This window comes from Pteropus vampyrus, unplaced genomic scaffold (genome assembly GCF_000151845.1).
Source record: "Pteropus vampyrus isolate Shadow unplaced genomic scaffold, Pvam_2.0 Scaffold46, whole genome shotgun sequence".
Classification (NCBI taxonomy): Eukaryota; Metazoa; Chordata; class Mammalia; order Chiroptera; family Pteropodidae; genus Pteropus; species Pteropus vampyrus.
Genome location: NW_011888827.1, coordinates 6,353,724 through 6,368,735, shown reverse-complemented (window position 1 = coordinate 6,368,735; position 15,012 = coordinate 6,353,724). Strand labels below are relative to the sequence as shown.

At 45.4% G+C, this 15,012-nt stretch overlaps 1 protein-coding gene and 1 long non-coding RNA gene across 6 annotated transcripts in view; one reads left to right on the top strand and one right to left on the bottom strand.

Annotated features, from left to right (window-relative positions):
• Positions 1-2,958: 2,958 nt before the first annotated feature.
• CASP7 (caspase 7) overlaps positions 2,959-15,012 on the top strand; it is a 29,637-nt gene continuing 17,583 nt past the window's right edge. For 2 of the 5 annotated variants that reach the window (XM_023530119.1, XM_011359270.2), the window contains exons 1-2: positions 3,714-3,866; positions 9,163-9,260. In XM_023530119.1, the coding sequence (XP_023385887.1) occupies positions 9,163-9,260 (98 nt within the window). In that variant the 5' untranslated portion in view covers positions 3,714-3,866. Of the gene's footprint in view, positions 3,177-3,713; positions 3,867-9,162; positions 9,261-15,012 lie in introns of those variants that run through there. The other 3 variants (XM_011359271.2, XM_011359269.2, XM_023530118.1) reach the window with 3 other exon arrangements.
• On the bottom strand, positions 13,469-14,450 carry LOC111739044. The gene is made up of 2 exons (XR_002780082.1): positions 14,380-14,450; positions 13,469-14,115 (listed from the first exon to the last, which is right to left on the bottom strand). It is a non-coding gene; the product is annotated as an uncharacterized LOC111739044 (long non-coding RNA).

The following is a 15,012-nucleotide window of genomic DNA, read 5'->3' as shown; positions in this document are numbered from 1 at the left end:
GGGGGTACAATCCAGCCCATACCAGCGTAACTTAACGTAAACTAACATAACATAATATAACATGACAACATAACATGTCATTATCCCTAGAGCTCAGATAAAGGGCCTAAGGAAAAGCCCTCTCTCTACCTTCTTCCTGCCCCAGGGCTGAGGTCCAAACCTTTTTGGAGAGAGCATGACCTAGATGGCACAGAAGTCACTGTGGTGCCGTGCCAGTGGAACTTGCTAGAAATCTGTCTTTTAGAACTTTCTGGAAATCTACTCTCTAGGTGCCAAAGAGAGCTTTTCATGGGAGGTATTTCAGTGGCGGCACTCTGCTACAAAAGCATCTGAAGAGGGTGCCGGGGAAGTTTCTGGCTGCTGAGTGCTGCTGGCCACCAGGCACAACAGAAGCTGAACACTGGGAAGCCAGGTGTGCTATAAAATCCTGAGCAGGAGCCTGATTATGCCTCAGCATGCCAAACACACCAGAACCAAGAAGCAAACCTTTTCTTCCTCGGTTCCTTCCAGCGCCCCCTACTGACAAAGCTTAACCTCAGGCTACTGGCAAAAGAAAACTACTTAAAGGGCCCAGGTATATTTTCACAGAACAAACAAAAAAGGGTGAATTTGGATCTTGCAGAAGATTTATCGATAACAACTGCAACATGAATTTCTCTGTTCAGGGAAGAAAAGGATTCTACACGGACCCCAAGCTTCCCATTCTTCCTGCTTGAAGAAGCCCGCTGTCGCCTCGGTCAAGGTTTGAGTTTGGGCCTATGGGTGGTAAAAGTGACATTTCTTTTAATTTTGGGATATCCTCCCGTGGAGTCCTTTATATCAGGGGTCTCCAGCCTTTTTAGCACCAGGGACAGGTGCTCCTATGAGAACCTAAGGCCTGATGATCTGAGGTGGAGCTGGGGCAGTGAGGCTAGTGCCGGGGAGCAGCTGCAAATACAGATGAAGCTTCGCTTGCTCTCCCGCAGCTCATCTCCTGCTGTGTGGCCTGGTTCCTAACAGGCCAAGGACCAGTACCGGTCTGTGGCATGGGGTTTGGGTACCCCTGAGACCAAAACCTGGACTGAGCTGGGTTGCGGAGAATTGGAGAAACGATCGCTGGTGGCGCCCTCATAGGGATGCTGTGTCCAGCAGAATGAAGGTGGTCATGGCGAGCTCATCAATATTAGCAGCCTACTGACCAAAAGGAGCAGGCTGGAGGAAAGGTCCAGAGGGACTAGCTCAGGAGCACCCATGAGTACGGCCCTTAGGAAATCATTCGAATAGTGAATTTGGGGGTTCTTCTGAGGTATGGAGGAAGACTCAAGCTGTAATGATGTGTATATGGAAAGGAAGCATAAAAAAATGACATGCGCCAAGACTAGAGAGACACAGGAAATACAGTTAGAATAGAACGTCATTTAGATCCAAAGTGCCAGTACAATTATTAGAGAGGGAAAAATTCAAAATCATTTCTTTCCTTCCATATTCCCATGATTTTATCTGTTAATACTACGAGAACCCAGCCTCTCAATGATACCTTTGAGGTTCCTCACACCAGCTCACAATAAAGAGCTAAAAAACAAGAATGTTTCCCTTCAAACCAGCTATGTGAGCCTGTGTGTAACCGTTTTAACATTTGCATGCTATGTTTTATGGTAAAGCCTCCTTGTGGATGGAAAATATTATTTTTCTAGGTGACTTGATCCTGGTTCTGTCACTAGCAAGCTTGTGATGTGGGCAACTTCTCTGAGCTTCAGATTATTTATATAAAATGAGAATAGAGATTAGTTGTTAAATCTCCTTCCAGATCTAGCTTTGTGTTTCACTATATTTCAGGAATAATCTGCAAAAATTTCAATTTATAAATTACATAGAGAGTAACTTATTTGCTTTACTAATGGGACTTTTCACTTCTCGAATGATTCATAATTGAATTCCTTGAAAAAGCAAATTATCTTAGTTTCTACAATGACTTAGTTTACCCCCAACAGGAACATGGGTGTTAAATAGAGTCTTACAGCCTATCTGAGTCTGTTCCAACTATTATAACAAAATACCACAAGCTGAGTAGCTTGTAAACAACAGAAATTTCTCACAGTTCTGAAGACAGGAAATCCAAGATCAGGGTGCTGGCATGGTTGAGTTCTGAAGACTCTGTTCCAGGTTGCAGACGGCAATTTCTTGCTGTGTCCTCCCATGGTGGGAGGGACTAGGAAGCTCTGTCAAGCCTCTTTTATAAGGGCACTAATTTCATTTGCCAGGGCTCCATCCTTAAGCATAAGCACCTTCAAAGGCCTTACCTCCTAATACCATCACATTGGGCATTAGGTATCAATGAATGAATTAGATGAGTATAAATATTCAGCCTATAGAACAGCCCTATGGGGAATGGTGTAACTGCCTGTTAAAAATATTCAGGAATTCGGGATTTTCACAGAGTGAATAAATTATAATTATCCCCTTATACTTGCCTGCCGCCAGTCTTTCTTAAACCAACACAGCGTCCTTACCTGATGAGATTTTAGAGACGTTATAGAAGTGTCAGGCCCAGAGGGAAAGCAAGCAAACAAAAAGACAAGATGGATTCTTGCCTGATGTGGCACCGTGAAGGTTTAACTCCTTTCGCTCAAGGCGTTGATAGTCCTTTAAAAGCAAATATCTTTGGTGTGAATAAGACTAATTTCTTCTCAAATATTTACACCTCAGCGTGAATGAGTTAATTAACTGCTCCGGAAGAGTCTTGGCAAGAAAGACATTAGAGGCCTCGGTTGGAGGCCCAAGGCTGAAGAAAGACACGTGTGTGCGTGTGTGCGTGTGTTGCAGGTATGTAGCGGTAGGAATGAAGTGGAATCGATTAGAATGCAGTCTCTCCCATATTAGACTAACTCATGGCTACAATACCCCGGGGCTGACGCCTGGGGGCGCTCAAAAATATTTCACGAATGATTCTGGCGCCACATCCAGATTAGTTGGCTGTGTTCGGAGGTGGGAACTTGCTCAAGAGAAAGCTGAGTCGGCTTCCTACCGCCTGCATACGAGGACAGGCGCACTCGCAACTGCACGCAAGTTCTGGAAGGCCGGAAGACCACAGCGGATCCCACAGGGGCCGGAGGGGCTCCTCCTTGGAACATGGTAAATCCTGCAGACGCGGGTGCCGAGCACCCAGGAGATGCGAAACGCGGAGGCTGGGGTCAAAGGTCTGGCTATGGGAACTGAGTCCCGGAACTGGTGTGGAGGCCCAAGTCGAGATGTAGACTGGTGGCTGCATCAGGAGGGGGAAGGAGGCGTGGAATGGGGGCTCTGAGGAGCACCCCATGCTCGAGCACCGGGAGTCCGCAGGGCGCGCGCTTCCGTTTGTGTGGCTCGGGACTCTGCGTGCGGTAGTCTTGCTGAGCGCGCTCTCCGAGTCACTCTGAGCACTGCCAGTCTTGCAGAATGTGCCCTCCAGGGGACTATGAGCGTGGCGGCGGGATGCCATAAGTCTCTGCAAACTGCTCTCCCCACGATCTTTGGCGCGCGCGGCAGCTTTGCCGCGTGAGTCCTCCGAGGAGCATGCGCGCGGCCAAATTCGCAAGGGCGGTGTAAGTGGCCAGCCTGGCAGAACGCGCGACCCATTTTGCAGAGGGCGCCCCCCAACCCCGACGGCGCGCGCGACGTTGCGTGCAGTCACTTGCAGGGCGCGCTCTCCCGCCCATTCAGCGGAGCGAATCCTCCGGAGCTGGGGGGCGGTGCACTGAGCCCCGCCCGGCTCCGCGTCCAGCCCTGGGTGACTCCTCCTCCACTAGCTCTGGGGCCTTTACTTTCGTTTTGGTGATAGTGTCCCCAGACCTTGGCTGCTGAGGGACAGAAACGGCCGCAAGTCCTGGCCACCAGGCCGCGTGGGAAAGGTAACTTCGGCTCCCGCCTCCGCTTACGTTTTTCCCGCCAGTCGGCGGCGCGCCTCCTCCTCCAGCCCTGCCTCCCACCCGGCCCGCCCCGAGTGAGGTCTGCGGGGAGCTGGGTCCCGTGGGGCATGGGGGTCTGAAGACCCGCGCTGAAACTGGGGGGAGGGCTCTCCATGCCCTTGGTGTCGCTTGCTTCGATCTGCTTGTCCTCCCTTCCGTCCTAGCCAGCGGGCTTGCATCATCACCTGGTACTATTCGAGATTTAGAAAAGGGGAGGTGGATTTAGAAAGAAAGAGCAGTTCGTTATGAAGCAGGGCTCACAGCGAGGGCTGCTGTATCAGACAGCCCTGGGTTCTAATCCCAGCGTCCCCGCTTGCCAGCTGTGGGGCCCTGGCCCTCTCTGTGCCTATGTGTTCAATGGGAATAATGGTGAGTCTGGGCTGATGGTTACAGCGAGAATGGTAGGGGTTGACTGGTTCATAGCAGTGCCTCTCTGTCAAGGCTTCGTACGCCACACGTAGCTATTGTCATTGTTGGCGAACCCTTGTGTTGGGCTCTTGAAGATCTCTGAAGTGAAAAAAGTCATGGCTGCTGGTGAATTTGTAACCTGTGACCGTATTAAAGTTTATCGTTTATGGGGCAGTCACATTATGTGGAGGTGATTCTGTGTGAGTCATTCCCAGGCCCTATGCTTTGAACTCCTGGGCTGGCTGTCTACTTGGCCCTCACTTTACCTACAGGCTGTTTCCTCCTTCAGGGTGTACAGCCTGACCTTCATCTTGATAGGGAGTTAACAGTTCACCTCTGCTTCCCCTTTGCTGTGTGGCTTTGGGCAGGTTACTTCTCTGAAGAAACCAGTGTCTTCTGCAATACAGGATAAAGACTCCAGTCTCCTAGCAATACTGTGAGCATCAGGTGACAGTGGAGTACTTGAGTGCCCAGCAGAGCCCCCTCATCCTCCCAAGTGTGAGAGGTGGAGATCCTCAGAGATGCTGCTTTTCGAGCCTTTTAGGAAGGTTGTCTTCACTGGTCCAAGAATGGGGTGCAAGTCGTATTGTCCCTTTTGGGAGGAAGCAGCCGCAATGAGTTCGTTCCTTCCATGAAAAAAAAGTTCAGGCAATAGCCAGGAAGCATTTTTCCTGTGCTGGTCACCTACAAGCACACATAGAAATAATCACTAGAGGATTTTTGTTTTCAGTCTCTAGAAAAACTGCTTAAAATATGGATGTAATTTAAAAGTCCCGGTGAAGGTTGACAGTTGAATGTTTTCTTAGTCTTGAGTTCTGCAGACAGTGGTCGTAACAGGGAATATGTACTAAGCATTTAGAATATTCTCCACGTGCTTAGCATTTTGCATGCATTATTCCATTCAGCCTCACAGCCACCTGTGACTGAGGCATCACTGTTTCCCATTTTATAGATGAGGAGATTAAAGCTGGGGGAGATTGAGTACTTTGTTCAGGGTGCTACGGCTAATAGGTGGAGGAGCCAATTTAAGCCCTGATCTGCTCTCCACCAACCTCCTGGGGTCCCTTTGGTTCTGTTGCATGTCCCATATCAACAGTTCATTCAAGACACTGAAGGATTCAAAATTTTTAAGTACATAAGCTCTCAATCTGCAAATAGTAATAGTAATAATAACTGAGTGCCTGCTATTGTTAATGCTTTGTGTATATCCTATATATTCATTTAAAGAGAAGGTAGGCATATTTAACAGTTGAATATGCAATATCCCTTGCATGACTGCTCTTTGAGCTTGAGCCATGAAAAGGGGACACATACAGGAAAAGTAAGGTCAGGTGTGCCCTTTCCAGGCACAGGAGAGCCGAGATAGATCTGGATTTTCTTGGCGGGCTGTGAGGATGCGTGGAGTAAGAGATCAACACTAAGCCTTGGCCTGAGTGAAATGATATGACTGAGATAGGCACCCCACTCAGTCACCACCCTTGCCCTGGGTGAACTTGATTTCACCCAGAATTCAAGCCCAGCTTCACAGGCATAAGAAAGTCACTAAATGTTTAGCCTAAGAGACCAAGAGCCGAGTCCCACCACGCTGACTTGTTTTAGACATACACTCCAGCAGGCTGTTAGCATGGATGCTTGCTGCCCCCCTAGACAGGTGTTCAGCATCAACCCAGAAGGATGCTGGAGGTTCCACACAGAAGACCCTTCTGGCCTAGTGTTGATGGGAAAGCTCTGGAAAGCCTCCCACCATTCAACCATAGAAATCATCCTGAACCTCATGTCTCTGTAGCTAAGTCCAAAGCCCCCTCCAAATGGCTGGAAAGGATTACAAGCTGCACCCTCTTTGGATGGAGCATGTCAGATGTTTAATGAGTGTGCAATTCCTCCCTCTGCCTGCCTCGTCCCACCCCACCCTCTCTCTACCTCCCCTTCTCAAATCCTCCAGTTAGACATTTCCTCTCCTGAGAACCCTGCCTAATTCCTCTGAGGCCCAGCTGGGTCCCCTGGTTCTTGCGTCGCTCATCACAGCAGCAGCCTGACATTTGTGACATCTTTTTATGAGGGACAATTTCAGTTCCCCGACAAGGCACGGCCAGATCAGTTTGCTCCAAAGTATGTCCCCACCTCCTGGCACTCGGCCTAGTGCATTAGACTTTGATGAATGAATGAAGAGGAGTCTCCAGATATGTTCTCAGCAGTCCCAACAATATTAAAACAAATGTTCGCCTTTCTTAGGCACCATCTCGCTCAGGGTCTTCCTTTATATGTATATGTGTGTATATAACGGTCACATTGTTTTATAATCACAAGTCCCAGATTCAGCTTCTAAGATTAGTATTTCCAAAAGGCTCGAGGCTTACATACCACATGTTGAATTTAGTGTCTTTTTCTGGTGGATTTTGTATTAACTTTAACTTCTTCATTTTTAAAATACTTCAGTGCTTTGTTAAGTACCAGTCCACATTGAAAGGGAATGAAATCTATATAAAGGAGATAAAATAAAAACTGTTGAGTGTTTCTGCATGGCTGGGCTTACCCTTATCTCTTCTGGGGGTGGGGTTATCTCTGCTTCTGAGAAATATTTTGAATCCTAATCTGAAAAATCTTAACTTCCTCCCAACTGGACACACATGGGTGGTAATGGTGGAGAAACAAGATGGCCACCTGACTTCTCACAAACATTGTAGAGATCTAGTATGGAAGTCTCCCTCTCAATCCTCGTCTCACCACCCAGCTCAACCCTAAGGTCAGCTGGAAGGTGACATAATGCCACTGGGAGCTCACCTTGGTGGGTGGTTTGCCATCTTGGACACCTCCCCATAAGCGGGCTTCCTTCTCTTCTCCACTTCCAAAAGTCATTCCTTGCGCTCTAGGCCACAATATGTTCTGTCAAATAAAGGCTTCCTTGTTTTCCATTCAAGTGAAAACATCCCTGGGTGAGCCTAACAGGAAGGCAGATCTGCCTCTGCCAACCGTGGTGTGCTCTACGCAGTGGCTTGGAGATTGAAACCAGTAGGAATGAGCCTGGAGAGTTTCGTCTTCCCTCCTGAGAGCCAGTCCCTTCAAGGGCAATGAAAGGGGAATCGATTTAGGGAAAATGACTCTAGAACAGGGTCCCTAGCTCCCAGGCTGCAGACGAGTACCGGGTCCATGGCCTATTGGAACCGGGCCGCACAGCAGGAGGTGAGCAGCAGGCGAGCAAGCGAAGCTTCATCTGTACTCGAAGCTGCTCCCCAGCGCCAGCATCACCGCCTCAGCACCGTCTCAGATCATCAGACATTAGATTCTCAGAGGACCACCGGCTCCTGGTGCCAAAAAGATTGGGGACCACTGATGTAGAATACGTTCTGCTTTTGACCAGCTGCATCACTTTTGGCTAATTCGCTTCCCAGTTTTCTGTTCAATTAATATTAATTTAATAAGCAACTCTGTGTGCCAGGTACCTGTGCCATGATGACCTTACACTGTTGTGTTTGAGCCTAAAAATAAGCAGAGTGCAAATAAGACAAATACAGGGGCTAGAAAGGGAATGGGAGTTGACGGGGCGGGGGCATTGGTAAGACAGGATTAATCAAGGAGGACCTCTCTGCGGAGGTGCTATTTAAGCTGAATTCTGAAAATTAAGAATTAGCCAGCTGGGCAAAGATGGAATGTCCAGCAAACGTGTGGGTAGTGACTCCCGGAAAGAGAGAACCATGAGCCCAGACAGAACCTGAAATGAGCATAGCGTGCCCAAGTATGCTAAGGAGCTGGGAGCTAAATGGCGTGGTGGGGAGGGGTAGCCTCTGGAGTGCTTGTTGCTGGTTCAGATCTGAGTCCTACTATTTACTAGTTTTGTGGCTTAGGACAAGTCATTAACCTTTTTCAGCCTCAGCTTTCCTCATCTGTCAAAAGGGAATGATCAAAAGGCTGATATAACAGTGTTATTGGTCATAGGGATGATCTAACAGCATTATCGGGAGTATTAAAAAAGATAATGCTATCAAGACAGTAACACATATGAGTTTCTGTTTTCATGTTGTTATTTTTAGTTCTTAAAGTAGGGGGAGTAATAGGCGAGCAGGGGTTCCTATTGGCTGATAGTTATCCTAGATCAAGGGTCAGCACCTGTTTTTTGTAAAAGGCCAAGTGGTAAATATTTTCGGCTTTGTGGGCCATGTTGTCCCTTGTCACAGTTACTCAACTCCAATTGTGGGAAAGCAGCCACAGACAATTCATAAATGAATGGGTATGGCTGTGTTCCAGTAAAACTTTATTTACAGATTTACAAGTAATGGATCATAGTTTGAAGGGCCTTAAAATCCAGCGAAACGGGGTTAGACTTGAACTTCTAGATCCTAGAGATTTCTTGAAGATTAGTGAACATCAGATAGATTTGAGAAACTCCGTTTTGGTAGAACCATGAAACAGAAAGGGAGCTTTGCACTGCAGGTTGCTCCGTTTTTGAACTGGATTTGAGTGATGCTAGGCAAAGAATGAGCACCTTAGAACCTGTCAGGAATTTAGGCGAGTCCATTGTTGTTGCGAACCTTGATGGACCTTCCACACTTCTTGTATACAGAGAACAGTTAACAAAATCATGCATGCTGGATTAGAAACTCTCCGAGGGCAAGGACTTGGTTTTCTTCCCCCACTGTATACCTGTCTCTGGAACTATGCCCAAAATAGAGTTAGCCCTCAGGCATTTGAATGAATCGATGGGGCGGGACCCTTGGAGCCTCAGTGTACAAGATTGTTCATCTCTAGGCTTAAGTAAAGACTGTGTCACCTAATGAGTGTTATTTAAAAATATCACACTGGATACCAATTTTCTGCTTTGTTTTTCTCTTCCCAGATGGCAGACGATGTTGGGAAACAGGGAGCTGGGGATTCAGCAAGCCAAGATGTAGTTGATGCTAAGCCAGACCGGTCCTCCTTTGTCTCATTATTCAAGTACGTTTCCTTCCTGGCTGGGTTATTCAGGGGCCCTGGACCACTTTGCCCTGCCACGCCTCTGCTATCCCCACCTACCCATGGGGAGGGAGACCCTTCAGGGGAAGGAGTTTATGCTATGCATGGAAGATTTGCTCAGGATTCTGCTGTCTCTATGTGACAACACCAGGGTCCCCTGTGTGCACTCCTATGTTTCTGGGACAAATCCAGATGTGAGAGAAGCCCAAGCCATGGGGGTCTCCTGCTCAGTGGCTGTGCATCTGGATGGCAGCTGCCCAAGAATGAGGGGCTGTCCTCGTCAGAGGTGATTTGCAGCCACCCTCCTTTGGAGCAGAGCCTGGGCTCATACCCACCCTGTGCTGTCAGAGGTGCTCCATGGAAGAGAGGAGCATCCCCTCTCCCGAGCTTCACTTTTTCCTTTCTTGAGTTCACTTTTAAAACTCTAAATTTTACATTTAATAGTAATAGTAATAATAATCACTTCATTTATGAAACTCTCGTATGCCATCCCAATGTTCCATGTAGTCCTCATAGCATCAGGAGTTGGTTCTATTGTTACCACCATTTAATAGGTAGAGAAACTGAGGTGCTTAGAGGTTTCATAGCTTGTCTTCCTGATGACAGTTAATAAATGGTAGAGCTGAGATTAGAACCCAGATAGCACCAGGTCCTCTCACTTAATGGTCCTGCTGTGCTTTCCATTTAGAAGTAGGGTGCAGGGATGTGGAAAAGCCCCATAGCTGCCCTTGACCTTGGTCATGAGGGGCAGTGGGCAGGGCTTGCTGATAAGAGGCAGGAGTGGTCTGTGAGTTAGAAGCATCAGACTTCTTGATATCTCCTAAGCCAGGCCCCACCTGGGAGGGAGATTATGGTTGAGGTTAGAGAGTGTGCCCAAGCAGTGCCCAGGAGGTGAGGGGCAGCCTGGTCATCCCAGAGAGAACCTCTGGTCATACCAGGCCAGACTGGACCCAGAAAAGTAGGGAGACCCCAGCATCCCGGACCCGAATTCCGTTGGCATTGTCTGCCATTTAGGGCCAAGAACACCCAACAAACTGACCAGAAAATAGAGTTCCAATGCCTGAAAACTTTTGAAAGCCATGAGGTCAGTTGGTCCAGGCTAAACCACTCCCCACTGCAACCCTTCAGAGCAGTGGCTTTCAAATGTTTTTCCCAAATAATGTAAAACTGTACACCCCCTTGTATATTTTATGGTGATGTATAAATTTCTCGTCAAAATAGTTACAGAGGATGTAATAATATTTCAGTTCCCGATTCTTTGAATATTTGGGATAAGGAAGTTGCCTCTTAGTAAAAGAGAAACACGAATCATGTGATCATCATTTCGTAAGTCTTAGTAAAAACTTTTGGTGTACTTCACAGAAATTATGAAAATGAATGGTATATCAAATATTGACATATAAAAATTATTTTTTAAATGTATCCAGCAGATACAGTATAAATAAATCCATAGTAATTTTATCACTACCTCTGTTCATTAAAAATGCACGTGAACAAGCTCTAACAGCTAGAATTTTTATGTTGTTTCTTTTTTCCCCTGAACTCATTTCTTTTTTATTCTATTGCACACAACATTTTATTGCAATGTAATAGATTTAGTCGCCTGAAAGTCTTTCCTTGATCACCTCATCATACAACTGTGACATATGTATATATGCATATGTACGTATGTGTAAATTGTAAGACATTTCTCCACGTATCCTGAATATTAATAGAAATTTTTCCTATACTGAGTTACTGTTCATTTATCCTAGATTAAGTCATTGTTTCAGCTATTAATTCACAGTTGATCTAAAGAAATAAATGTTGATAAGTCATTGGTATAATTGTCAATGTAAGAAACATTCAAACCTTTGAAAATTTTTATAATAGTTCATTTGAGCCAAACTGACAACATATGCTGGGGAGCAAGATCTCAGATGCACTGGAGAGTAACAGCTTTGCACTTTCTTTTATGAATTTGAAATTGAGGGAACATACAAGGAGGTGGGAGAAAATGAGGAGGAGATTGGATTACAGGATAGTGAACAAGATCATGTACTCTCTTGAGCGTTAATGCTCTTTTTGAGGGGTATTACTCCTGGCATTTCAAAGGTGTATTAACCTAAATGCACAAGAACAATGGACAGGGCTGGCTTAAAACTTTTCACTGAAGAAGTTATCAGTTTGGAGACTTTTGGTCAAGATGACAAGATGACAGAATAGGTAAATGCTGTGCTCACCTCCTCCTATGACCACATCAAAATTAAAACTAAACTGTAGAACTACTATCATTGAAAATCACCTGAAGTCTAGCTGAACAGAAGTCCTACAACTAAGAACATATAGAAGAAGCCACGTTGAGACTGATAAGAGAGGTGGAGACAAAGACTGAGATGGTCCCACAACCACATACGGCAGTTAAAAATCAGGAGGTCTCTCTCTGTTGTGAAGGTTCACCCTGAGGAGCAAGGGGTCCCAGCCCCACACCAGGCTCCCTAGCCCAGAATATCAGTGAGAAGAAGAGGAGTCTCCACAACATCTGGCTGTAAAAATCATTGTGGACTCTGGGTGCGACGCAGGACGGCTGGAGTCCCCGGTGTTTCTCTTAAAGGGACCACACATGGATTTACTCACAAATACTTTTCCTAAGTTCCAGCAAATTGCCAGTTATAAAAACAGTTGTGGGGGTGTAAAATACAACATAGGGAATATAGTCAGTAGTATTATCATAACTGTCTGATGTCAGATGGATACTAGACTTACCAGGCAATCCCTTCATAAGTTATATAAAAAGTTATATAAATGTCTAATCACTATGTCATATACCTGAAATTAAAATAATGTTGTATATCAACTGTAATTAAAAACTATTTTAAAAAAAATAAAAGAAGTTATAGGCCTGGGGCATGACTACTGACCATGACCTGCCCAGTTAGGAATTTATGATCAGATCACCCTGTGAGGTTACTTTCCATAGAACCCCTTTTCTTTATCCACATTATTAAATCGTTATTCTTCCAAGTAATTATTAAATGGAAATTGCATTGAAATGGCAACGTATAAAGGAATGGATTGGCTTTTAAAGTTAGCTTATGAATAAGAGGACAAATAATACTAATTGCTAGAAAGAAAGTTCAGTATCACCTCTTTTTCCTATTTTTCATTTTTAGACATACAAGCTCAGAAACCATGAATATAAATACATGGAGTGGCAGGAGTTTTGTTATAATAGTGTCAGTTAATTCTTTGAATTCCTTCCAAGTTATGTGCCAAAAATACAACTCAATTAGATCCTTCCTCAATTGTATTGAAAACTAGGAATTGAAAATTATCTGACTTCCAAAGAATTGTTATTCAGCCCTTACAGACATTTATTTTTTTCAGTTCCTGGGAAGTATACCAAAGAGGCTTTACCAAAACTTTTCAAACAACTGTTAATTAAACCTGTTCTTCTTTTACTTAGAAACAACTTGTTTAACCCAAAATATTCCAACAGAGATAAGATAATTAAAATAGCATTAACAAACATTAGTCAGTATCTTTGTTTGTTTGTTTGGAAAATGCTTTAGACTGTATGCTTTTAAAAATATTTTTTGTTGTCGTTAAGACCTTAGAGCTGCAAATATAGTTCATTCATTTATGAAAAACGTCTGCTGTGTAATCTAGTTGACAAAGCCAGTTCTTGTCAAACCAGTCAGCCACACTAGACTTACTTTAAATAAGTAAAGGTCTGATACCATTTTTTTTTTCTGTACAGTAAATGGTATTAGGCATCCCTGTGACAACCACCTTATGTCTGAATTCTAATTCTTGGATGGACGGGACAGATGGATGGAAAGAAGGGAGGGAAGGAATTCTGATTCTTGGAAGAATGGACGATGAGAGGGAGAGAGGGAAGGAAAGACAGAGGAAAGGGCATAAAGCCAGTGTTTACATCCTTGAATTATTGTTTGCTTTGCTCTCACAGAGCTTTAGCTCAACAGTGATATTGTCTTTGGGAATAATAATAAGGGGTCGAAAGAGACAGAGTTAGACAAGAGCCATACCACTCCCATTCCATTGAACTATATATATATATTTTTTTTTCCAGTATGTAATTGAATTTGCAACAGCCCCATTTCTAATGCCATCTTTCACCCTTATCAGATATAAGTAGAAGGAGGAAGCCCCACCACACTGCCTGACTCAAGGAGACTGGTGGACACTGATATTTGAATTGTCCCTTTATTAGATGACATGGAGGTTTCAACATCATCCAAGGTTCAGGGTGGGTGAGGTCTGCCCTTTTATACAGTGGGAGACTGGGAAACGGGAGGTGGTGCCTCTCACCCAGACCAGTTTTAGGAAAAAATACAAACGGAAGATGAGGATCTGGTAATTTCATCCCCTTAAAACAGCTTTGGAGGTTGATTGTTTCCTGCAAATCAGGAAGGTGTAGCCGCCTCTCCTGTTTTCCCCTCTTCTGTGCGTGGGGCACTTTGTATGTCACATGTGTGGGTGCAACGTGTGAGAGAGCATCAGTGGCTCCTCCGTGTTCCCTGCAGCTGGTGACAGGCACCTTCTCCCTCTCATCCCGTCCCCAGCTCCCTTCTCCAAGGTGTCAGAGTTACTGTCAGGTCAGGCAGTGAAGGAGGCAGTAGCACCCCTGACGTGTCTCTAAGGGAGGACAGACTGCCCACCCACCCTACCCTGGACACCTCAAGGATTCCGGGAAACGAGAAGAAGCCTCCTTTCCCCACCAAAGTCTGGGCAGCACTCGCTGTCTTGTCTTTTTAATCTCTTGGCCACTAGATGGCGACACCGCATCGTTTTATTTCCATTCCATCAGGCCTTGAATAATCCAGACTGTTCTTTCCTGAAAAAACAAAAACGTATTGAAATGTTTTCTAATTTTCTGATTATTGAAGAACGTTTGGAAAATACAAAGGAAAACTATACAATATATTAATTTAAAATGAGCCAAGTTTGGGGGCTTTTAGAAAAATTACAGGAGAAACAAGTATGTGCATAGTTCGCATTCCTTATGAGCCCTAGTTTATGGAGCAAGGCCTGATGTCACTTGTGAACTTGCCGAGGGACCCATCTTCATGTAAAGATAACCCTAGCCCAGGTTACCTACCATCCAGGTTAACGATGTGGTCTCTGCCCTGGATATAAACTCGGGTTCTCACTGAATGTCTAGGCGCAGCTATAGAACAGAGCTAACACAAAAAATAATAATTGCTGAATTGTAGGGTGCAGACTTGGAGCTGTGGGAAGCTGGGAAGAGGAAGGAGGAGGGAGGGCTGGAGAAGGAGTTGGGACTTGAGTTGTCAGAAAAAAAGGCACAGGGATTATCGGGGAACTAGAAGAGCCCATCTCCAAGGGCCGGGACCCCGTGGGAACACACAGCCCAAGTTCTGGGAAAGTGGGTGGAGGCCCTTGGATGGGGAGAGTTTTGTCCTGGTACCATCACTGGGAGCTGCTGTAGGTCCAAGCCCAAGCCCTGGTCTTATATTTCGGCATCCCGGATGATGGCCTCACCCAAGAACAAACATGTCAGCTGTGAAGTCAGTCTCATTTCTGAGTTCTGCTCAAGGACAATATTAAAGGAAATAAAAAACAAAGTAGCCCGACAGATTTCCCATACTCTCAGATTTCCCCAGGGCCTTGTTGGAATCTGTTTGTTCCTGCCCAGGCGTTTGTTTATCCTTCCAGTTCCTGAATGCAGAGGGCAGGAGAAAGGCTGGTTTTCAGGACTCGATAAACTCCC